The 23,969-nt window shown below is 39.9% G+C and overlaps 1 protein-coding gene across 2 annotated transcripts in view; it reads right to left on the reverse strand.

Moving 5' to 3' along the window:
- gk (glycerol kinase) overlaps positions 1 to 23,969 on the reverse strand; it is a 128,744-nt gene that overhangs the window by 44,309 nt on the left and 60,466 nt on the right. For both annotated transcript variants that reach the window (XM_059968172.1, XM_059968171.1), the window contains exons 4-8: positions 23,001 to 23,078; positions 12,240 to 12,319; positions 11,493 to 11,630; positions 5,350 to 5,459; positions 2,422 to 2,488 (exon numbers count right to left, since the gene is read on the reverse strand). In XM_059968172.1, the coding sequence (XP_059824155.1) occupies positions 2,422 to 2,488; positions 5,350 to 5,459; positions 11,493 to 11,630; positions 12,240 to 12,319; positions 23,001 to 23,078 (473 nt within the window). The remainder of the gene's footprint in view (positions 1 to 2,421; positions 2,489 to 5,349; positions 5,460 to 11,492; positions 11,631 to 12,239; positions 12,320 to 23,000; positions 23,079 to 23,969) is intronic.

The following is a 23,969-nucleotide window of genomic DNA, read 5'->3' on the forward strand; positions in this document are numbered from 1 at the left end:
AACGCAAGGGGAAAGCACTATGAGTAGTAGAAGGAGGCAGAATCATGAGAGGTGATAGGCAGCTGGAGGAGGAGGCAGGGTAAAAGTGGGATGGGGGAAGGGGGGAACTACCGGAAGTTGGAGAATTCACTGTTCATGTTAAGGGGCTGGAGATTACCCAGATGGTATAGGAGGTGTTGCTCCTCCAACTGGAGTTTGGCCTCATCATGGCTGTAGGAGGCCATGTATGGACATATCCGAATGGGAACGTGAAGCAGAGTTGAAGTGGGTGGCAACCAAGAGATCCTGTCTGTTGTGGCGGACAGAGCGGAGGTGCGCGACAAAATGATCCCCAGTCTGCGTTGGTTCTCACTGATGTAGAGGAGGCTGCACCTGGAGCACTGGATGCAATAGATGACCTCAGACTCAAATGAAATGTTGCCTCACCTGGAAGGACTGTTTGGGGCCCTGAATGATGGTAAGAGAGGAGGTGTAGGGACAGATGCAGCACATACACTTGTAGGGATAAGTTCCAGGTGGGAGATCTGTGGGGAGGGACGTGTGGACCAGGGAGTCGAGAGAATGATCCCTGCAGAAAGCAGAGAGGGGTAGACAGGGAAAGATGAGCTTAGTTGTGGCGTCCTGTTGAAGGTGGCGGAAGTTACAGAGGATAATGTGCTGGATCCGGAGGCTGGTGTGGTGGGAGGTGAGGACAAGGGGAACTCGGTCCCTGTTGTGGTGATAGTGTGAGGGCTGAAGTGCAGGAAATGGAGGAGATGCAGATGAGGGCATCACTGATGACGGCAGAAAGGAAATCACGATCCTTAAAGAGAACATTTGAGATGTCCTGGAAGAGAAAGCCTCATCTTGGGAGCAGATGTGGCAGATGTGGAACTGGGAATAGGAAATAGCATTTTTACATTTGGCAGGGTGGGAAGAGGTATAGTCGAGTTAGTTATGAGAGTCAGTGGTTTAGAGAAGATGTCAGCAGACAAGTGAATTTTGCCTCTAACTTCCACCCAGCCCTCAAATTCACTTGGTCCATCTCGGACACTTCTCTCCCTTTTCTCGATCTCTCTGTCTCCATCTCTGGAGACGGACTGTCCACTGACATCTTCTATAAACCCATTTGAATCTATTAAATCTGATTCCGCTGGTTCACCAATAATAACGTAGCCAAGACATGACAAACACATTGAAGTTATGCAAATTACTTGATGCATGATCATTCAGATCATCTGCAGTTTCAAGGGGTGTTAACCTGCTCTGTTCAACTGATCGATTTTCCTAGTTGCAGCCTGGACCAAGCTGGAGGTTTGTGCAAATCTGCATTCCTGAAAGTGCTCCTACTAAAAAAGATGCTCTGCAACATTGTAATGGCATCAGCAGCTTAACTTCACATGCACTCAGTGAACTGTCCTCCAGTTCAATTGCTTGCAAGCTCACTGGGCATTAGGATCACTTAAAAAGCATAATGTCCAACTGTTCAGATATTATTGCTGGTGTTTGGTTTAGTGTGTTAAGTCTTTTTACCCTCTCCCATTTAGAAGGACTAACATCAAGTTATAGTGCCTAAGGACCTGCATCATTGATGTCCACTCTGCATAAAACCACACATGATTCAATTTGATGGGCAGTGCAAAGCATGCCTTAAGATAATCAGCTACAGGAACAGAATTAGGTTATTTGGTCCAGAAGTCTGTTCCAGCGTTTGATCACGGCTGATTTACTTTTCCCTCAAACTCATTCTTCTGCCTTTTCCTTGTAACCTTTGGCCTTCACTAATCAAGAGCATGTCAATCTCTGATATAAATGTACTCGATGACTTGGCCTTCACAGCTGTCTGCTGTAATGAATTCACAGAATCACCAGCCATTAGCTGGAGAAATCCCTCCACACCTCTGTTCTAAAGGGACATCCTTTAATTCTGAGGCTGTACCCTCTGGTCTCAGACTCCCTCATCTTCTCCATGTCCGCACTGTCCAGGACATTTAATATTTCATAGAGTTCAATGACAACTCTCCACTCCCCCAACCATCATCCTTCTAAACTCTAATGAGTGCAGACCCAGAGCCATCAAGCACTCCTCATACTAAAACCCACTCCAATGCCAGCATATCCTTCCTTAGATTTGAGGCCCAAAACTGCTCACAATATTCCAAATGTGATTTGACCGATGCCTTATAAAGTCTCAGTATTATATCCTTGCTTTTACATTCTAGTTCTCTCCAAAAGGTTAACATTGCATGTGTTCCTAACTATCAACTCATCCTGCATTGTAAAATCATGACAACTTTACTGATGATAGACCCATATCCAAAAATTCTGTATCAATTCAAGCAAAGATATAAAAGTCCAAGAGATTACATTTAGTATACTGAATCCAAAACCTGATATCAAACATGCTAGCTAATGATATGTAGGCAAATAGCATTGACTCACCACGTATCCATAAATTTCCGATGAACTTCTTACTTCTGGAAGAATGCTCATTGGTACATCAAAGAACCTAAAAGAATAAATAAAGCAATTATATACAAAAAAAAACAAAAAAAACACTAAGCAATACATTGCAACCAACTAGAACATACAGACTTCAAATTTTAATTCAGAAAACAAATGCTTGGTGATATCACTATCATTTAAAACCTTGTACAGTCGGCCCTCCTTATCCGCAGGGGATTGGTTCCAGGACCCCTCACAGATACCAAAATTCGCGGATGCTCAAGACCCTTATTCAACCTCTCTCAATGCGGTGGATCTTAGAATCCAGTGGAACCAAAGACCTTATTTAACCTGTCTCAGAGCGATGGACATTAGGACTCGGTGCCAGAGCTCTGAATGCGCAGTGTTTCTGTTCATGAAAATTATCATGATCACGATTGAAAATAAAGTGGAAATAATAAAGTGATCAGAAAGAGGTGAAATTCCATCGGTCAATGGAAAAGCGTTAGGCTACAGTCGGTCAACGATTGGAACAATTTTAATTGATGAAGTGAGAAAGGCTGTGCCCCAAAGAAAGCTACAATTATTACTAAGCAACACAGCGGTTTAATTATTAGGTTTTGGGGTTTTGAGTTTTTGATCTTCCACATCAACCCGGCACGGTGCAGAGTGCACTAGGAAGCGATCTATCACAAATCCCGAGAACTTCCATCCTGAGCCTGGTGCTGAGACATATGTTCTTAAATGTTTTATATGCATAGAAAGGTAAAATATATACTATATACTAAGACAAACGTTTGACTGACGCTAAATAATACTGGATGTACCTGTTCTGACTTAGTAAGAGAACTCCTGATTTTTTTCAATTCCGATGCACCATAACCCACGCACATCCTCCCATGTACTTTAAATCATCTCTAGATTACTTGTAATACCTAATACAATGTAAATGCTATATAAAATGTTGTTATACTACATTGTTTAGGGAATAATGACAAGAAAAAAGTCTGTACGTGTTCGAACAATAAATGCTGGAAGAGCACTTCTGCGTTTTTGCGATTGGTTGAATTTGCACATGTGGAATCCGCGGGCGAGGAGGGCCGACTGTACTCAAAAAAATCAACAACTGTTGTAGTTACTTTATTAAACATTTGCAGATTTCAATCATCCTCAACAATAAGAAGTGCTCCTACAAATCAATAGCATTGATGCTATGACCATTGTAACACTGCACGTGGAGCTTAAGGATCGAGTCTTTTCTGAAAGTAATTTCTTTTTGCCAGACAGAAAAATGTTAAAGCAGCTTTCGTTGTGATGTCTTTCCTTATCATGTAACGATTGCCAATAATTAGTTACCACAAGTATATGAATAATAAGGGTTGAAATAGGTGATTTTTAAGTTCTCTTTGAAAGAGGGCAGGACAGATGTTGCACAGGACAGGTTTTAGAAAGACTAAACTTTCATGAAGGATTTCGATAGTCGAGGCAGATGTTTTCCAAAATAACTGATGTCAAGATTAAGGCAGGCATTTTTGTTGGGCCACAAACAGCTCATCAATGAGAGGCAATTCAAAGAACTTCTAGTGGGACTGGAGAAAATTGCATGGAAGGCATTCAAGGACGTTGCTGAAAATTTTCTTGGTGACTACAGACCACCAAACTGAGTGCAGTTGGTTGACAACATGCATCAAGCATACACTATGAAGTGTAACATGTCATTAAAGATTCATTTTCTTTATTGCCATTTAGACTTCTTCCCTGCAAATCTTGGTGCTGTCAGTAACAAGCAAGGTGAAAGTTTTTCTATGATAGCAATGTCCTGGTGAAACCTATCAGGGTAACTGGAATCCATCAATGCTGGCTTATTATTGTTGGACACTTAAGCTAGAAGCCTCAGATAGAGTACAAATGAAAATCATCAACATTTTTAGCTTAGTTGAAGTATTGCAAAGCCTCAGCATCATTGTGCATTATATTCAATAAAAGTTAATTTCTTGTTTCTCCAAATTCTTACCTGATACAAGTAGTCTGAAATTATGTGTTCAGCTTCATGCAGTATCATAAAACAAAAAAATAGTAAGCAACACTTCCAAAAAAAACTTGTCTGGTATAACTGCTGAAATGAGAGGAACAGGCTACCAGAATATCTGTTAGAAAAGGGTGCATATAGAGATTAAAAAAGGGAAGATAGGAGAGAGTGGCCATTGAACTCTTGAGGTGAAGCTAGCAGAAGCCTTGGTCTCACACTGAATCAGCTGAAGGGAGGGCCCTGATGAGACTCAGACTCACAGGCATTCTCTTATCTAATTGGGCAATCCACTAGAGGGCCTAAATCTATGTTGTGACAAAGGTTACAGACTGTTTGCAGATCCAATAGAAATAAGCCTTGCATACACAATGCTGTACACAACACACTATTGCTAAGTGACCTATCTCGGAAGCACACCCGAGCCTATTTAATTGCAGCGCCAATTGGTCCACGGTGTCAGTCATGACCTAATCTTTGGGGAGCCCAAATCCAAGAAACCTCACCACCAGTGTACTCATTCTTTTAAACCACAGTCACTTCTCTCCACTCCTACCTGGGTCGATCCTTCGTCTGGGTTAACACATCATGTGACCACTGCCTCGGGCACTACAGGCTCAGATCTGCAGGCAATACCTCGATCACCTCGCACCCAGGTCACCATTCCCCCACACATCACACTTTTGATCTCACCAATTGTTCCTTAAGCTCTCTGGCCAACATCTTAGGATTCTTACTACAATCTATTTCAGGCATCTTAAGCAAACTATGACCATATCAAATTAAAAACAGTATCAGCAGTTCAAAAACTAGCCTGCCCAGATGAATAAAACTAAAGTGAATACTTTTTCTGACACTGATTTTTCTAATAATATAAATAGTTAATAGATACAACTTACTTGCAGAGTTGAGGATCCCACTCAAGGGTATTGATGTTGAACAGCAAAGTTCTACTAGCATTGGTCACATCTGTGCAGTGAACACCACCATTGTTTGCACCTGTCAGACACTGAGACAATTGACATTTTCATTAAAGAATGAACCACATTTCCCTCATGGACAGTGAATGGATGGTCAAATCTCTTTCAATAAAACTATTCAAAGTGAGGGTTTTTTGCTACCAAACTTTGCCTTCTTGTAAAGCATACCATTCAAATTGGACCACTTCTGTCTGACAAAATTTGTACCACTTCAAATTGCTAGGAAATTGCTCAAGACGACATCTACATTTTTCTCCCAAACTGGATAGCCTCTTTTACACATTATATTCCACCTTCATACCTCAGACCTCTAAATACCCGAAGCTTCATTGCACTCTACTCACAGCTCAAGACAGAATGCAGCTTTGCAGCATCAGCAGACAAGGTATTCTATGTTTTATCCTCTCATTCTAGTCATTTACTAGCCTGTTTTTCGAACGTTTGCTTTATGACACCTCACTGTTATGAAAGACCTACATTAGTTACCTGTTTTCACTAACAGGTGTTTTCACTCTTACAAAAAAGGAAGCCAAGCTCCTCCCCCAGAACTGCATTATAGCCGCCATTATTTAAACACGTGCCTGTGAGCATCTGTGCTTTATGTTGATTTATTTTGTGCATCTGTTAGCAAGAAGAGTTCTAAGATATAAGAAAAGCCTAAAAAGAGCATGTAAGGGTGTTACACTTAGCGTAAAACTAGACAAGTGTTTCAATTGTGGTGAACTAAGTAAGGACATTGCCCACGAGTTGAATGTGCCTGCGTCCACCAATCGCACTATTTATACGCAGAGAGAAAGAATCCTGAAAGCTGTTGATGTTTCTGTTGGTTCTGCTCGTAGCAAAGTAGTCTCTTAGTCAGCATCCAATAATGGATAAAATGGAAAGTCTATTGCATGAGTGGATTGATGGGTGTACAAAGTGTGGTGCTCCATTAAGTTATCTTGTACTTAAGGAGAAATCTTTTTAATAAGCTGAAACAGAAAGCACTGGACGATGGTGATGAAAGTGTTGCAAAAGAAGAATTTAAAGGTAGTCATGGGTGGTTTGATCAGTTTTTGAGTCAAGGGCAGCTTCATAGCTTAAAGTTTACTGGAGAGAGTGCTTCAGCTGATACTGAAGCCGCTGAAGAGTTCCCAGTGGTTATTCGCATAAGCAAGTGTTTAGCTGACAAAACTGCAATTTATTGGAAAAAATTACCGAGCACCCCAACCTCTAACGACTCAGCCTAACCCATCAGTGTGCTCAATGTCTTCCTGATTCCGATAAGTCAAACTACACTGTACATACATTATTTCTACTTTATATAGGCTGTGTATTTGTGTTATTTGGTATGATTTGGCAGCTTCATAGCTTAAAGGTTACTGGAGAAACTGCTTCTGCTACGTAGTGAGATTTTCGCGACGCTACAGTGCTGCAATGATTGCAGGAAAGTATTTCTACTTTATATAGGCTGTATATTTATCAGATCATTCCTGCTTTTACTATACGTGACTGTTATTTTAGGTTTTATGTGTTATTTAGCATAATTTGGTAGGTTTTTTTTGGTCTGGGAACGCTCACAATTTTTTCCCCATATAAATAGTAATTGCTTATTCACTTTACGACATTCTGGCTTACGAACCATTTCATAGGAGCGCTCTACCTTTGGCTAGCAGGGGAAACCTGTATATTGATTGCAAACACATGGACTCTCTGCACCAACTCTTGCAGAATCTAAGATCCTCACAACTGGAACATGAATCAGACTTACTCATTCTGCTTTGTCTAATCTGCCCTTATTTTATTACATACAATCCAATATGCTCTTCAAATTATTTTACAACCTCTACTGTTTCAACTTAAAGAAAACCCTCTGACAGTCTTAATAGACTACACATACTGCTTTTCCCTATTCTGCTTATTGTAATGTGAAAACACTAACATTTGCTTCAAAATGTCAGTCATCCATAATTTCCTTTTTATAAGTTTATTTCATTGAAACAGAAAACCTACAGCACAATACAGGCCTTTTGGCCCACAATGCTGTGCCAAACAAGTACTTACTTTAGAAATTAACTAGGGTTACCCATAGCCCTCTATTTTTCTAAGCTCCACGTACCTGTCCATGAACCTCTTAAAAGACCCTATTGTATCCGCCTTCACCAGTCACTGGAAGCCCATTCCACAATCACCATTCTGCATAAATAACTTACTGAATCTACTTCCAAGGACCTTAAAACTATGCCCTCTTGTGTTAGCCATTTCAGCCCTGGGAAAAAGCCTCTGACTGTCCACATGATCAATGCCTCTCATCATCTATCAGGTCACCTATCATCCTCTGTTGCTCCAAGGAGAAAAGGTCAAGTTCACTCAACCTATTCTCATAAGGCATGCTCCCCAATCCAGGCAACATTCTTGTAAATCTCCTCTGCACCCTTTCTATGGCTTCCACATCCTTCCTGTAGTGGTGACCAGAACTGAGCACAGCACTCCAAGTGAGGTCTGACCAGGGTTCAATATAGCTGTAACATTACCTCTCCACTCTTAAGCTCAATCCCACAGTTGAAGGCCTATGCACTGTATGCCTTCTTAACCACAGTCAACCTGGGCAGCAGCTTTGAGTGTTCTATGGACCCCAAGATTCCTCTGATCCTCCACACTGCCAAGAGTCTTACCATTAATACCGTATTCTGCCATCATATTTGACCTACCAAAGTGAACCACCTCACACTTATCTGGGTTGAACTCCACTTGCCACTTCTCAGCCCAGTTTTGCATCCTATCGATGTCCCGCTGTAACCTTTGACAGCCCTCCACACTATCCACAGGACCTAACCCTTGTGTCATCAGCAAATTTACTAACCCATCCTCTCACTTCGTCATCATTTATGAATATCACAAAGAGAACTCTGCCAGATCACTTTTTCATTTTACAAATGACTTGCCACAATTTCCGTAACAGATTCTAGCTTTTCCCCTTTGCTGCAGAATTTGCTGGACTGAATGCAAAAGTTAGAAAGAAAATTTTTTGGATTTTGAAAATGTAAGCTTGTAGATTTGATAATTAAAAGCAGGATTTGTGTTTTAAATTAGAATTCACCTTTAAATCAAATAATCAATACAGATTAGTTACAATGGGTGACTTTAAAATATCCTATTATGAAATGACATGATGGTGTTAAGGAAAGAGGGTGAAGTATTTCTGAAGTGCTCAGAATAATTTTTTGGAGTATTATGCGTCTGTATCAACAAAGAAAGAGCTAATGTTAATTGTGGTTATAAGGAATAAGGGGAGTCCTGTGTACTGGGCTTTGATAGGGGAACATCTAAAACAGAATGACATTATGATAGATTTAGGTTAGCTGTAGATAAAAGAAATACACCCACTTTATGCCACTTCCCTTTTACGAAAGACCTACATTAGTACCCGTTTTCGCTAACCAAAAGCAATCCAAAGAGGATATCTGCTTTTACAGAAAAGGGTGTTTGTTTTAGTTTACCCCAAGAAAGACTACCATGACAGTGAATAATTGTGCAGGCAGGTGTGTCCGCATGCGTGTATGTGCCAATTTCTTTCTACAAATCGGTTTTTGGCTGAATCATCCTGGTTCTGGTAAGTGAAACTACACTGTACATATATTATTTCTACTTTATATAGGCTGTGTATTTATCACATCATTCCTGCTTTTATTATATGTTAGTGTTATTTTAGATTTTGTGTGCTATTTGGTAGGTTATTTTTTGGGTCTGGGAACGCTCAAAAATTCTTCCCATATAAATTAATGGTAATTGCTTATTTGTTTCTCACCATTTCGGCTTACAAAAGGTTTTATAGGAATGCTCTACTTTCCGATAGCGGGGGAAAGCTGTACAATAAATTAAACAATCTCACCCAGATAAACTGCATTCAAAAGTTATGCAGCTTAAGGGATGGTTCAAGTAGAGGAAAAGAAAAATATCAGTTCCAGGGCTCCGTGAATGATGAAAGCAAAATAAAAAGACAGCAAGTGATACATTAAGTTGTTAATCATGAGTGAAGTAGTGAAAAATTAAAGATCAACAGTAAGGGCATCAGGAAAGAATAATTGCCAACATAAATGGAAATCCATTACTGGTATTCTACAGGCATCCAAATAGTAAGACAAAAGGAGTACACAAAGAAGTGGATTGAAAAAGGACAAATGTAGAAAACTGCATGCATGTACTGAGGACACTGGTAAGGTGCTAAATCAGTGCTTTATGTCTTCACCAAAGAAGATGCTTCCACAGTAATATAGAGGGAGGAGATATTTGAAGACACACGATGTGAAAAATTAAGGGCCACTAAGGGTTATGGGGAAAAAGCAGGTACGTGGAGATGAGTCCATGGCCTGATCAGCCATTATCTTATTGAATGGCAGAGCAGGTTCAATGGGCCAGATGGCCTACTCCTGCTCCCATTTCATGTGTTCATTTAAAAAAAAATGGTGAACTTAATGTAGTAAACATCAGGATCAGACGAGTTGTCTCTGGATTTTGAAGGATGTGTGGGACAGAATAATGAGGACATTGACATTATGGGGAAAAAGTGAATGGAGAAAAATGTTGAGGAGGCTGCATTAGGAACACAGGATACAAAAGACGACCCAAACAGATTCACAGCTGAAATGTTGCCTCATTTGGAAGAGCTGTCTGGGTCCCTGAATGGAGGCAAAGGAGGAGCTGAATGAGCAGGTGTAACATTTCTGTCACATGCAAGGATATGGGTCAGGAGGGAGATTAGTGGGGAGGAGGAAGGGGAGAGATAAAGATAAATTTAGTGGTAGGATCCTAAGTTGAGGAGAATCATGTGGATGCCCATTGGGTGGTAGGTGAGAACAAAAGGAATTCCATCACTGTTAAGGCAGCAGGAAGATAGGGTGAGTGTGGATGCCAGGGAAATGGAAGAGATGTGGGTGAGGATAGCTTCAATGGTGGAGTATGGGGGAAAACCCATTCTTTGACGAAAGAGGACATCTCTGATGTCCTGGAAAGAAAAGCTTCATCTTGGGAACAGATGTGGCAGAGACAAAGGATCTGAGAAAAGGGAATAGCATTTTCGTTTCAGGAGACATGGTGGGAAGAGGTGTCATCAAGACAGCCATGGGAATTGGTAGGTTTATTCAAGATGTCAGTAGTCAGTTTGTCCAGAGGCAAACAAAGAGACCAAATGAATTCCTGTTGAAGGGTCTCAGCCTGAAACTTGAACTGTACCCTTTTCCATAGAAGCTGCCTGGCCTGTAAGGTTCCTCCAGCATTTTGTGTGTTGTTTAGGGCAGGTAGAAGTTAGAGACAAAGTTGATGAAATTGATGAGCTCAGCATGGGTGCATGACATAGCACCAATGCAGTCATCAACCTAATACAGAGTTGGGGAACATTACCAAGGATGCTTTGGAACATGACCTGTTCCACACAGCCCACAGCTACTCCTTGAGTTTGGAGAAAGTGGAAGGAGTTGAAGGAGAAATTGTTGAGGGTGAGGACTAGTTCTGCCAGTCAGAGGACAGTGGTGATGGAAGGCAAGTAGGTGGGTCTTTTGACAAGAAAGAAACAGACAGCTTCAAGAAACACATACACAAAATGCTGGTGGAACGCAGCAGGCCAGGCAGCATCTATAGGAATAAGTACAGTCGATGTTTTGGGCCGAGACCCTTCATCAGCACTAACTGAAAAAGACAGTAAGAAATTTGACAGTTTCAAGGCCTTTTTGATGGGCAATAGAAGGTGTATAGTGACTGGATGTCCACAGTGAAAAGGAGGCAGTCAGGGCCAGGGAATTTAAAGTTGTTGAGCAGATTGAGAGCATGTGAAATGTTGGCAGATGTAGGTGGGAAGGGGCCGAACCAGAGTGAATAAAATGGAGTTGAACAAACTCAAGACTATTTTTGAAAACAAACCATAAAAGGGCATGATTCAAACTCCTATTTATTCCACCACTGTCTAAACTCTTTCCTCCTGTTGATTCACAGCTTAAGCACCTAGCCAATGTTAATTAAAACACATTAAGAGTCAGAGCGCACTCTGTAATAGTTGATGGAAATTTTGAAAGAATCTGATGTCTTACCCAAATAAGCCAAGAATCAACAGTTCCAAACAGAGCCCGGTTATTGGCTACCGCGTTCTTAATACCTTCCACATTGTCAAGCAGCCACCGCAGTTTCACAGCACTGAAATAGGTGCTGATTGGAAGGCCAGTTTGTGCCTGCAAGAAAAATGAGCATCCAGAGAAAGTAACAAAAAGATCAGTCATATTCAAACCCTGATATAGTTACATGCTTTCACACATGTTCTTTCCAAGATAGTAAATAATACAACCAATATGATTAGAGCCTATTGTATGTTCAATAACGTAGAAATTGCCATCAAAAGAAGCCACCTCTCTTTAAAAATTCCCTCCAAACACTTTCTTGCTTGCATAATTTTATTGAGATGTTAATTCTCACGAACAGCTGAAAATCAGTTCAGTCTCAATGGTAATTTTTCCCAATATCAACCTAATCTGGACAGAAAATGTTCTGTCTTTAATACTTTGACCATGATCAAAATTGTGAGTAATTCAAGCAAATATATTTTCATAAAAATTCTTCTGTACATGCCAACACTAAATCAGAATCAGGTTTATTATCACCGGCATGTAACGAGAAATTTATTAACTTAGCAGCAGCAGTTCAATGCAATACATAATATAGCAGAGAGAAAAAATAAACAAATAAACAAACAAGTAAATCAATTACATATATTGAATAGACATCTAAAAAACCATGTGCAAAAACAGAAATACTGTTGAATTGAAATTACTGAAATCCCTCACCTGAAGAACATTTTTGTTTTTCTCCGGATGTTGGTTAATAAGCTTTTCCACAGTTGACTGTGTCCTGAGGTCGAGCCACACTGATAAATAAATCAATCAGATTCTATAAATGAAATAGTAGTGTTGTGCATGACAATTGATCAAGCAGGACATTAACAATTTTGTCAGATATATACCAAGCTACTTTCAATTTGCTCAAATGTCAACAATTATATGGCAAAAAAACTCATTACAAATAAATCAAATTAAAAAGTAATGAACTGGTGGAAAAAGCATGCGATAATTTCTTTAATTTTCTAACTTGTTTATAATCATAATTTTTTTTAAATACCTGGTGCATTTGTTATCTCCTACCATTGGGTAGCAACAAAATAAACAGATTGTACATTTGCATCAGTTTTGCATTTGTTATGAATGTACCACAGCCCTGAGGGGCCGAAGGGTGCCGGGTAGCCCCCTCCTTTGTGAGAATCGCAAGATCACTATTGAGTCCATTCAGGAGACCCAGGAAATGGGAGAGAGAGACGTGCCAAATACCTCGTTCCACCGCGATGCAAAATAATGCGACATTGACCATTGTCTCCTGGAGACACGTTTGTGGATTGGGGACTATGCTACGTGCAAGCCCTCGGGCAAAGTGGGCTGGCTGAGAGAGAGATTGCATCATCCCAACCTGATTGACATCTGAGACACCATGAGGAAGTATAAAAGAGGGTCTGGGGGAACACCCCCTTCAGACGTACCAGAAGAAACGCTAATGATCCCGTAGTAGCGGGAATCCATTTGAAGGAAGTCACGTGCATTCAATTCCGCGGCTGGAATCGGTGACTGGAACCACGGAAACCAGCTTTTAGCTAACAACGGGGAAGCCCGCTCCCCTGATTCAACGGATTTGCTTCATAAAAGACCCGGGCAAGTTTCTTCTCTCACTAATCTCTCTCTCTCTCTCTCTCTCTCTCTCTCCAACAAGTGAAAACCCAGTGGTCCCCCAAAAGGCCTGCAGGACCTGAGTGACTTTTATATTTCCAACGGACAATACATTATCTCCTAGACAAACGATCGAGCTGTTTCTTATTGATGGTTATTATTAGACCCGTGCTTTTAGATTGAGTAGTGACAATGTATATTAGCTGAATGTTTGTATTAATCTTATTTTTGTGCCCCTTTATAAATAAAGACTTTTAAAAATAGTACCATCAGACTTTAATGGACCTCTCTATCTTTGCTGGTAAGTGATCCAGTTACGGGATTTTGTAACACATTAGAAAAGTCAAACTAAGTAATTGATGTAGAAACAGGACTAGAAAGATGGGAGGTGACAAGATGGCACGCAATCAACTCGAGTTAATTTAAACCAGTGCAGGTAGTACATTAACTGCGTGTTTCTACCTATCACAAGTGCTACATCCAACACAAACCAGACGGTTTATTGCAATAATGCTTCTTCACAGGGAATAAATTTGAAAATGACTCCATCATTTGATGTCTTGCATTCATTGCTTGAAATGCAGGCCCTCAGCTTCTGGAAGCAATTTTGGCTTTGGGGAAAGCCATATAAAACAGCACACACTGGATGCTGAGTGGAGAGTAGATATAAAAGCTCTTAACTCCATCCAGATTAGTCATGAAGAACATCCAGCTGCAGGTCATTAATAGATTATTAATCAGTATATCATGCCCAGATTATTGGAGACATGCAAATGTTCTTTGACCTCCGAAGGATGGTCAAGGTAAAGGCATGCTCTCCCTCCAACAAACACCTACTGTCAGCCCGTGCTCCATGTAAAAACACATCCATTAGTGATCCAATACCTTATTTTACTTTATTGTCACCAAACAATTGATACTAGAGCGTACAATCATCACAGCAATATTTGATTCTGCACTTCGCGCTCCCTGAAGTACAAATCAAAGTAAACATAATAAAAATTTAAATTATGAATCATAATTAGAAAATAGAAAGGGGTAAGTAAGGTAGTGCAAATCAGGTTTGGATATTTGGGAGGTATGGCCCAGATCCGGGTCAGGATCTGTTCAGTAGTCTTATCACAGTTGGAAAGAAGCTGTTCCCAAATCTGGCCGTACAAATCTTCAAGCTCCTGAACCTTCTCCTGGAGGGAAGTGGGACAAAAAGTGTGTTGGCTGGGTGGGTCGTGTCCTTGATTATCCTGGCAGCACTGCTCCAACAGCGTGCAGTGTAAAGCGAGTCCAAGGATGGAAAATTGGTTCGTGTGATGCGCTGGGCTATGTTCACGATCTTCTGCAGCTTCTTCTGGTTTTGGATAGGACGACTTCCAAACCAGGTTGTGATGCACCCTAGAAGAATGCTTTCTACAGTGCATCTATAAAAATTAGTGATTTTAATTAGTGATAATTCCAATAATCACAGCTGTTAAAGGTCACATGCCCCCAATGCTGTTCCTACTATTCCGAAAGGCAAATCACATAATTTCCACTCAGTTATTCATAATGGCAGCAATGCTGCCCAGATGCAGTTCATTGCATACATGCACTACCTTTCTCTTGCAGATGGCATTTAAATTTCTGTTTGCAGCTGCACCAGCCAGTCAACACTATATCAACTGAATCAGCTACAGAGGGGGGAGAATTAGGTGGCTATCGAGCAGCTGCCACAAGTTTGGCTGCTTACAGTACTTGTTCAATCTGCCTATCATTTCATTTTTCAATTACAAGACATAGACAATGTGAACAAACTTCACAATCAATCTGAAACCAATATTTCAAAGTCCTGTAAAAGGTAACTGGACTACAGGACGTGCCCGTGAGGCATCCTAGAGAAAAGTGGAAGGAACATGTGATGGCAGAGGGGTCAGATTCAACCTCAGATCTCTTCAGGCGGGATGCATTTCAGCATGCAACTGCTGGCCAGCTACGTCAACACTTCTGGCTCTACTACCTTATACCATCTGAGAGCTCAATGTCAAATAGCAAACATAGGCAGAAGCTATGCATTGTCATGACAACTTCAACTCCTGCTACCATAAGCATTTAATACAGTCTTTAAAGTGGCTTGTCACATAAACCCTTCAGAGAAGTCCCTATGCATCTATAAACATTCTCTACTCTAGCCACTCAGCCTGGCAAAGAAAGAATGGAGGAAGGGCTCAAGAAATTGGAAGAGAAGTGCAAGAGGCAGAATATTGCCTCTGCCATATTTCCGCAGTTCTAATTAACTAATGACAATTGTTCTGCCACTAGAAGCACTGTTCATTTTGTACAAATATCACTTTCTGTTCGCAAGCTGTTTAATATCATATCTTGTGTGGGTTAAAATGGATTTCAACTTAAAGCACAGACAGTAGAGTGGCATTCCTTGTCTATCCACTCTCTATTTGCTTTTGAAACAGCAATCTCTCCGAATATTAAGTTTAGTTCATATTGGTAAACACTTAGCAGGCATGCTTTGAAGGAAATATTAGATTTATTGTTTATCACTATTAAACTATTGTTGTGCCACAAGTTCACTGGCATACTATAGAATGTTGTATGTGCATATTACTTTGTTTAATGATCATGAGAATAATCAATATTTGTATATTTATGTGCGTGCTGATTCTGTATTGAACTTAATACGAGTTTTACTTAACTTTATCCAGTGTCAAAAAAAGTTTTCTCATTAAAAACCCTGAAGAAAACTTCCAGCTTTGGGCAATTATTGGGAAGGTGTTTAACTCCTTGCCTAGGTTTGTACACAAAGCACTGCAAGGGCAGAGAGTAATATGTAGCAACGACAATACAAGTGGAAAGATGGTCATCTGCTTAGTAGAGATTAATACAGCTCAACAAGTATGGTCAGATTGTTACTGACCATGTAACAGTTCAAGTCTGAACATTTTACACTTCCTAATGGGGACAGATGCATTGTGTGCAATGCTGATTTTCAGCTTACTTTTACTAGAAGCGTAGGCAAAGCCTCGCTCTCCAAACCAAAAAACAGCCTCTATTTAAATAGAGGCAGCACTGATTTAAAAAAAATAATGCTCGACTAATCATTTCCATGTGACCAATACAACAGATAAAAAGAAACCAAAATACATGGAACTTAGAAAAATAGAGGGCTCTGCGGTAACAGAAATCCTCCAAAATGGAGGAGAATGTATACAGGATTAAAGGGGATATGGGGCAAGGTAAATGAGTGGGTACAAACATGCAACGCAAAACAAAAGAAAGCATGATGTCATTCAACTCAGTGCTCAGAACAGGAAAGTGGACTAAACACAACTGCTCTGCAAGTAATCATCTAATCAGCATTTGGTTTTATTCAGTTCACTGTATAGCATTTGTGTTCTGTTATTGTCTCCTCCACTGCATATTAGAAAACTATGCATCAGATTTGCATCCAAAATGACCCCAGGGCTTACACATGTCTGTTATTTTTATTTTCTGTCCCATGGATTCTTCAGCTTCAGGAAACTTGTCTTCTGGACAGATGCAATCTACCTGCAAAGCTGACTCAGTTTTCTCCTTGCACTTGCACTGCCTGACTTTGGAATTTCCAACAACTCTGCACTTCGTGGATTTAATGTGACCTTTTGACTGTTCTCTCCAAACGCCCTGATTAACTATTCAGCCAAATTAAATCAGCTTTCAAAACAACCTTAGCTTTGGTTCGATCAGAGAAATCCCTTTAACTTATACATTTGCCTCTTGCCTTCTTTGCAATTTAATAGCAAGTTGATTTTTCACTTTTCCAGTTAAGAGTCGATAATATAGCATGAAACAGGCCCATCAGATCAATTTGTCCATGTTAACCAGTGCCTGCAACACTGATCCCATTTGACCGTGTCCCATATTCCTCAAAACTCCTCCAATCCAGCTGCTTGGAATGAACAAAGAGCAAGAGAAGTGAAAGGTCACTTAAATCCAGTACCACAGGCACAGCAATGTGCAATAGCCCTAATAAAGTGTCTTCAACCAAAAGCATAGGAGCATTGTGCTCTACTTATTGGAATCCTGACTGGGTTTAACTGCTGCAGGTTAAGGGATAACTTACACCCAGTTAAAAATAATACAAACTTAACGGCATCTGAATGTAGCAGGTATGCAAACTGAAATGAATAGCACTGGCTATAATGAAACTCCTGCAAATAATTTACAAAAAGATTTAAGTAGCAAAATATCTTGCAGTTTTACTACAGGTTGGGATTGTTGGCCTGGGACCTTAAATCATTAACTGCATGGGGCAGCTTGCTATATTCCCGAAGCTGTATGCTTACGATTCTCTTTCCAAAAGAAAATAATTTTCCGGGTTAAACAAACACCCTAAGTCACCATCCCGATGTACCAGCGGTCAGCAAACAGCATGCTGTAACTGCCAGTGATGAGCTAAGGGCGAGGAAACTGAAGGTTACTGCTGCAGTGTATTTAATATTTCAGTAATATTGAGTACCACTGTAAATATTTGACTAAGCTTTCTTTGTCTACAAAATACATCATGGGCTATGTGCGAGTAGTACATGAAGAGCATACACCATTACGTCAACTTGTCATATGTGAGTGCTTCACTACAAAAAAGAGTAGGCACATGCCCCAGTTCGTATGTTTTTCCTTTACTTAGATTCAGAAGTTAAAAAACATAAGTGGTGACAAAGAAGTTTTAAAACAAACCCAAGACAACTACCTACCTGCTGAAACACAGCATGGTTTTCTTCAAAAGGGGTGGGAGACATTTGAGTTAAAAAAAAAAGGCAGAAAATGAACAAAATTAACAAGTAACGAGTATGACACGAGTTCATAAACAGTGAGTACCAGGTGATGATGATAATAAAAAATTTAAAAAGCAGAATAACTGGCTACATTGGAAAGATATATGCATTCTATTGCACAACAGATAACTGGAAGTATACTGAATGAACTGAGCAGCATTTTTAAGCAAATGAAATACTTGATGGAAAACTAGTGCCAGCATTGCCGAGTGCAGTGGGTGGAAAGACAGTTTGCTCAGAAGTTTAACTATTCCAACCAAACCAGCTAGAATGACTTTGCTGATATTGTGAAAGTAATGCAGAACCAAAATAGTTGTTGATTACACTACTTTTGCAGAACACTTCAGATCTTATAAGTGGAATCAAAAGGAATGGGAGCCCCCATTTCAGCTCGTGTGGCTGAATTGAATAAATTGTCCAAACGTTGTCAGTTCAGTGGTGGGCTTAATGAGGCACTGAGTTTGTTTAGTTTGTGACATCTTACAAGATAGCATTCAGAAACTGCTCCTAACTGAAGCAAACTCATTTAAAAGAGCAGGTAAAATCCTGTAACAATGGAAACAGCAGCCAGACGCAATTGAGTTGCTGCCAGGAGTGAAAGTGAGCATTATCAAAATAGTAGTGTCTAAACAGAAACTGGTCTGATCAAACAAATTACGTTACCATCATCACAGGGGATCACATTCAACAAAATAATGCAGGTTTAAAGGTGAAACTTGAAGAAAATACAAAGACAGACGCACATAATGTACATGTCAGGCAGAAAAAAATAAATGGACTGCACAGGGAAGAGGAAAAGATGAAAAGTCAAGTTGCAGCTTCAAAATGAGCACTAATCCGCATGCTGTTCAGGAAAAATCTAATAATGACGAGAATGACACAGGACTAAGTAGCCTTGAGACTTACATTGAGAAAACTAACCAGAGGTGAACAGCAAACTAATTAAAATGGAATTGTACACTGGCTCAGCTACTTGAGTCATTCCACAAAAAGAATTTGAACACCATTTCAAAAATAGTGAACTGAAGCCTGCAGACATCCAACTGAGAATATAATTTCTGTGTGAACGATAGTTGTATCAGCAAAATATAACAACCAACAAGGCACAAGGAGGGGTGGGAGGCTGACTGGCAATCCATCCTGCAATGCCACACCCAAGTTTTACAAAGCCTCTCCAATTCCTTCCATGGTGAACAGCCAGTGAGCTAGATCGCATGGAGGCTGAAGGAATTCTTTCCTCGGTTGAAAGGAACCCCCACCCCCATGGGCAACACCAGTGGTCCCAGTAGCCAAGGATAGGACTGTCTGGATCTGTGGTGATTTTAAGGTTGCCATTAAACCAATATTGAAAGCAGATCAACACCCTCTGCCCAGAATATCAGGAAAACACTTCAGCAAAGTGGACTTAGCTGAAGCCTACCAACAGATGGTGGTGGAAGAGTCCAAAGTGTTTCTCACCATAAACACTCAAAGGACTTTACCACTATAATAGGCTTGTTTTTGAAGTAGCATCGGAACCTGCATTCTGGAAGAAAGCTATAGATCTGGTGCTGTCCAGACACTCAGTGTTACCTGAATAACATCATTGTTACCAGCAAGGATGACAAGGAACATCTCCAAAATCTCAAGACAGTGTTAAAAAGACCAGATTATGGGCTCAGCAGGACTTGCCAATTGAGAATTCTTTAAACCAAGCATCACTTACTGTGGTCACACCACTGATGCACAAGATTCACACAAGTGTGCTGAAAAAAAAATTCAATCAGTGGTGGATGCCCAGAGGCCAAAGGACCAGTCACAGTTGTGGCCTTTTCCACTATCTGTCAATTACCACAACAGGTTCAGAATGAGAATCAGATTATACCACCGGCATGTGTTGTGAAATTTGTTGACTTAGCAGCAGTACAATGCAATACACGATAATATTGAAAGAAAAAATTCAGTAAGAATATGTATATTAAATAGTTAAATTAAAAATGGTGCAAAACAAATAATATAAAAAAGTGAGGTAGTGTCCATAAGTTCACTAGATGGCAGAGGGGAAGATGCTGTTCTTCAGTCTTCTGTATCTCCTTGCTGATGATAACAATGAGAAGAGGGCATGTCCTGGATGGTGAAGTCTTTAATAATGGACTCCACCTTTCTGATGCATTGCTCCTTGAAGATGTCTTGGATACTATGGAGGCTAGTACCCAAGATAGAGCAGACTAACTTTACAGCTTCCTGTAGCTTTGAGTCTTATGCAATAGAGACCACCCCCACCAATCCGCCACATACCAGAAAGTGTCAAGTGTTTTAGGTGACAAACTAAATCTCTTCAAACTCCTAATGAAATTTAGCTGCTGTCTTGCCTTCATTATAGCTGGATTGATATGTTGTGATGGTTCGATCCCCAGAGATTTTGACATCCAAGAATTTGAGATTGCTCACTTTCTCCACTTCTGATTCATCTGAGAGGATTGGTTCACGTTTCCTCATCTTATCCTTCCTCAAGTCCACAATCAACTCTTTCGTCTTAGTGATGTTGAGTGCAAGGTTGTTTCTGTAGCAGCGCTCAACTAACTGATACATCTTGCTCCTGTACACTCTCTCATCTCCACCTGAGATCTCACCAACAATGGTTGTATCATCAGCAAATTTATAGATGGGATTTGAGCCATGCCTAGCCATACAGTCATGGGTATAGAGAAAGTACAGCAGTGGGCTAAGCACACGTTCGAGGTCTGCCAATTTTGATCGTTAGCGAGGAGGAAATATTATTACCAATCCTCACAGATTGTGGTCATTAAAGCTTTTTGCACATTGGCCTTCTTAAATCGAAGTATTGAGTGCAGGAGATGGGATGTTATGTTGAAGTTGTACAAAATGTTGGTGAGACCTAATTTGGAGTATTGTGTGCAGCTTTGGTCCTCTACCTAAAGGAAAGATGCAAACAAGTTTGAAAGAGTACAGAGACAATTACCAGCCATTGATGGTACTGGAATAAGTTACAAAGGAAAGACTGAATAGATTAGGACTTTATTCCTTGTAACATAGGAGACTGAGGGGAGATTTGATAGAGGTACACAAAATTATGAGGGGTATAGTTAGGGTAAGTGCAAGCAGGCTTTTTCCACTGAGGTTAGTACTACAACCAGAGGTCAAGGGTGAAAGGGTCGTGAGTGTGGAATGACGTGCTGGTGCAAGTGGTGCATGCAAGCTCGGTTTTAACATTTAAGAGAAGTTTGGATAGGTACATGGATGGCAGGGGCATGGGGGGCTATGGTCTGGGTGCAGGTTAATGGGAATTGGCAGTTTAAAGGTTCCGCACGAACTAGATGGGCCTAGGGGGCCTTTTTCTGTGCTGTACTGTTCTGACTATAACAGTAATTGTAATCTAAACTTGACCTCCTCCAACTGATGGAAGTAAATGAAAATACTGTTTCAAAAGAACAATATTGCCACTGAGGTAGAAAAACATTGGGCTCTGGGGAAAGGGCAATGGAATAAATGTGCTAAAATATTTATTGTAAAGAACCTGTGGGTTCAGTGACCCAAACAGCTTCACCCCAAGTATTCTATCATTACACTTGTGTGGCATGTGTTCATTCATTAAAATTGCTAAGACAAAAGTGAAATCTGATATTGAACAATCTCTACAGAAATCCTTCTCGGGCCTTTAAGCCTCATTTTTGAAGTCTTGACCTGAAAAAGCACAAATGATAAATGCGCATCACAGTCTTACATAAAATCCTAGTCCATCAAATTACCAATGTCACTAACAAATGGGTTCCACTTCAGTATACAAGTCCTGAAGTAGATTAAGTGCCAGCCATCTGTAACGATCAGACCTCAGAAGGTGCACTGTCCATGGTATTCTGGGCTTTAGGTAGATTGGTGGGGATTCTGGTGACAAGTGATTGCAGAGATCATCAAGGGAACATCTGGCCTACTCCAAATTCTGTCCTGTTTAACCCAAAGACCCAAATTAAATTCTATTGCTGAAGTCATTCATAATTAATTGATATATTTTCCTATCCAAAAGTTTTATTAAAGCTTTTGATTGCGTAAATGTAAGAAAAATTGATGATTCTTGTATTTCAGTTACTGTATCACATGTTATAACTGAGGTTAAAAACTAACACAGTTACAATTAGAGAAGTTAATTGATGCTCACAACATAACAGCTGACAAAATGGAGAGGGGGCACCAAGAAACGATTAAGAAAAAACTACATCTTCACTTGACAGATGCCTTTGACTTAAATTTGAAAACTCACTCCAGTAAAAGCTCAGACAAGCAAGGCTAAGCTTGGCATAATCTTTTTTGAGATGAAGCTGCACACTGATGTAAGTAAATTAAAAGACTGGTTCAGGTCAATAAGGATGAAGTATTAAGGGACCAATGCAATACTGACAGAGCCTCAAGTAAAGGGTATGAAGCTGACACAAAACAAAGAGAAATGAGAAACTGGCCAACATTCAGCTAGGGATAGCACAAGTCCATGGCAACTTCCCAAGTGAAGACCCTGCTGTTTGCTGCCAGACTTCTGGAAACGAGTTTACAGATACAAAGCACAGATAGCTAGAGGAACTCAGCAAGACAAGCAGCATCTCAGGAGGGGAATAAACAGTACTTGTTTGGCCAGCTAGGGTGTATGCTTTGTAAGATTATGATAACTATCATTACTTTGAGTCAATACATCACACTGCCCAGGTATGATTGCACAATAATCCGGACTGAGAAGCAAAAATCTGACATTACACTTCTAGAATGTATTAAAAATATCCTAGATTCAGCTGCCAAGATATCCAAGGCAAATCAGAACCATGGCTACTCTTAGGAATTTAAATTTCTAAAATGTGGGAAACTTATTCTATACTAAAGTGAAAATTAAAAAACCAAGGGCTGCTGCATTCTGTCATGTTGTTAAAACCAAAAGCCATCCTTGAATAGAGTGACTTTATTTAATCTTTGCTTCAGAAATATATAATAATTATTCCATTTCCATAGAAACCAACAATTCTGCAAAGGGGTAAAAGGGACAACACCTTACCAATTGCATTGTAGAGTGGAGATCCAGTGATTTTATCCCACACGATTGTTGTTTCTCTTTGATTGCTGATTCCAATAGCTAAAAATCAAACAAATTAAAATGTTAATTGTTTATAGTGAAGTGAAATCATTGAATAACAGAAAATGGTATAGAGATAATTTAGAAAAATACTTCTAAATTAGTTCCATAGCATTTCCCAATGCACGTTTTTCCTTTCCTCAGCATGTATAATGGTGCTAGAAAGTTGGTGAACCCTTCAGAATTCTCTATTTCTGCATAAATGACCTAAAACGTGATCAGATCTTTGTGCGTCCTAAAAGTAGATAAAGAGAACAATTAAATAAAACATTATACAGGTTGACCGTCACTAATCCAGCACCATTGGGATCTGAGTGCCAGATTAGTGAAAATGCCAGATTACAGAAAGATCACATTAAGTAATATCTAACCGCCTCATCATACCTTTAAAATATCATGTAAATTAGTACAAGTTAGATAATAATAAAACAAATATTAAATAAGTAGTAAGTGAAATTTTAATAAAGTTATACTCTGTACAGGCACAGATAAAATAAAGGGTAATGGTAAATGTATAGGAATTAACTTGTACAGAAAAGTTGAGCACTTCCGCTTCTAAAGTGAGATGCTTAATATACCTTCAGACAAAGTAACATGTCTGAAAGTGTGGGGTTGTCAGGATCATCAACATCTTCATTTTGAAAATGAGTGAAGCGGCAAGGAACTGGTGCTGAAACTGGTTGGTGGCAGCACATCTGGGTGACCAGAGTTGATAGCAATGGATTTTGAAGTGTTAGCTCCCCTGTTGCACTTTTTCTAGCAATTGCCTTGAACATATCTTTAAGGTAAACTGTTTTGTATATTTTGGTCTCTCCATTTAGCTTATCCTGCAGCATATAAACACTCATTATTTCTTGCTCAATTTATAAAACTTCATTGCTCTAATCCTTT

This window comes from Hypanus sabinus, chromosome 4, assembly GCF_030144855.1.
Source record: "Hypanus sabinus isolate sHypSab1 chromosome 4, sHypSab1.hap1, whole genome shotgun sequence".
Lineage (NCBI taxonomy): Eukaryota > Metazoa > Chordata > Chondrichthyes > Myliobatiformes > Dasyatidae > Hypanus > Hypanus sabinus.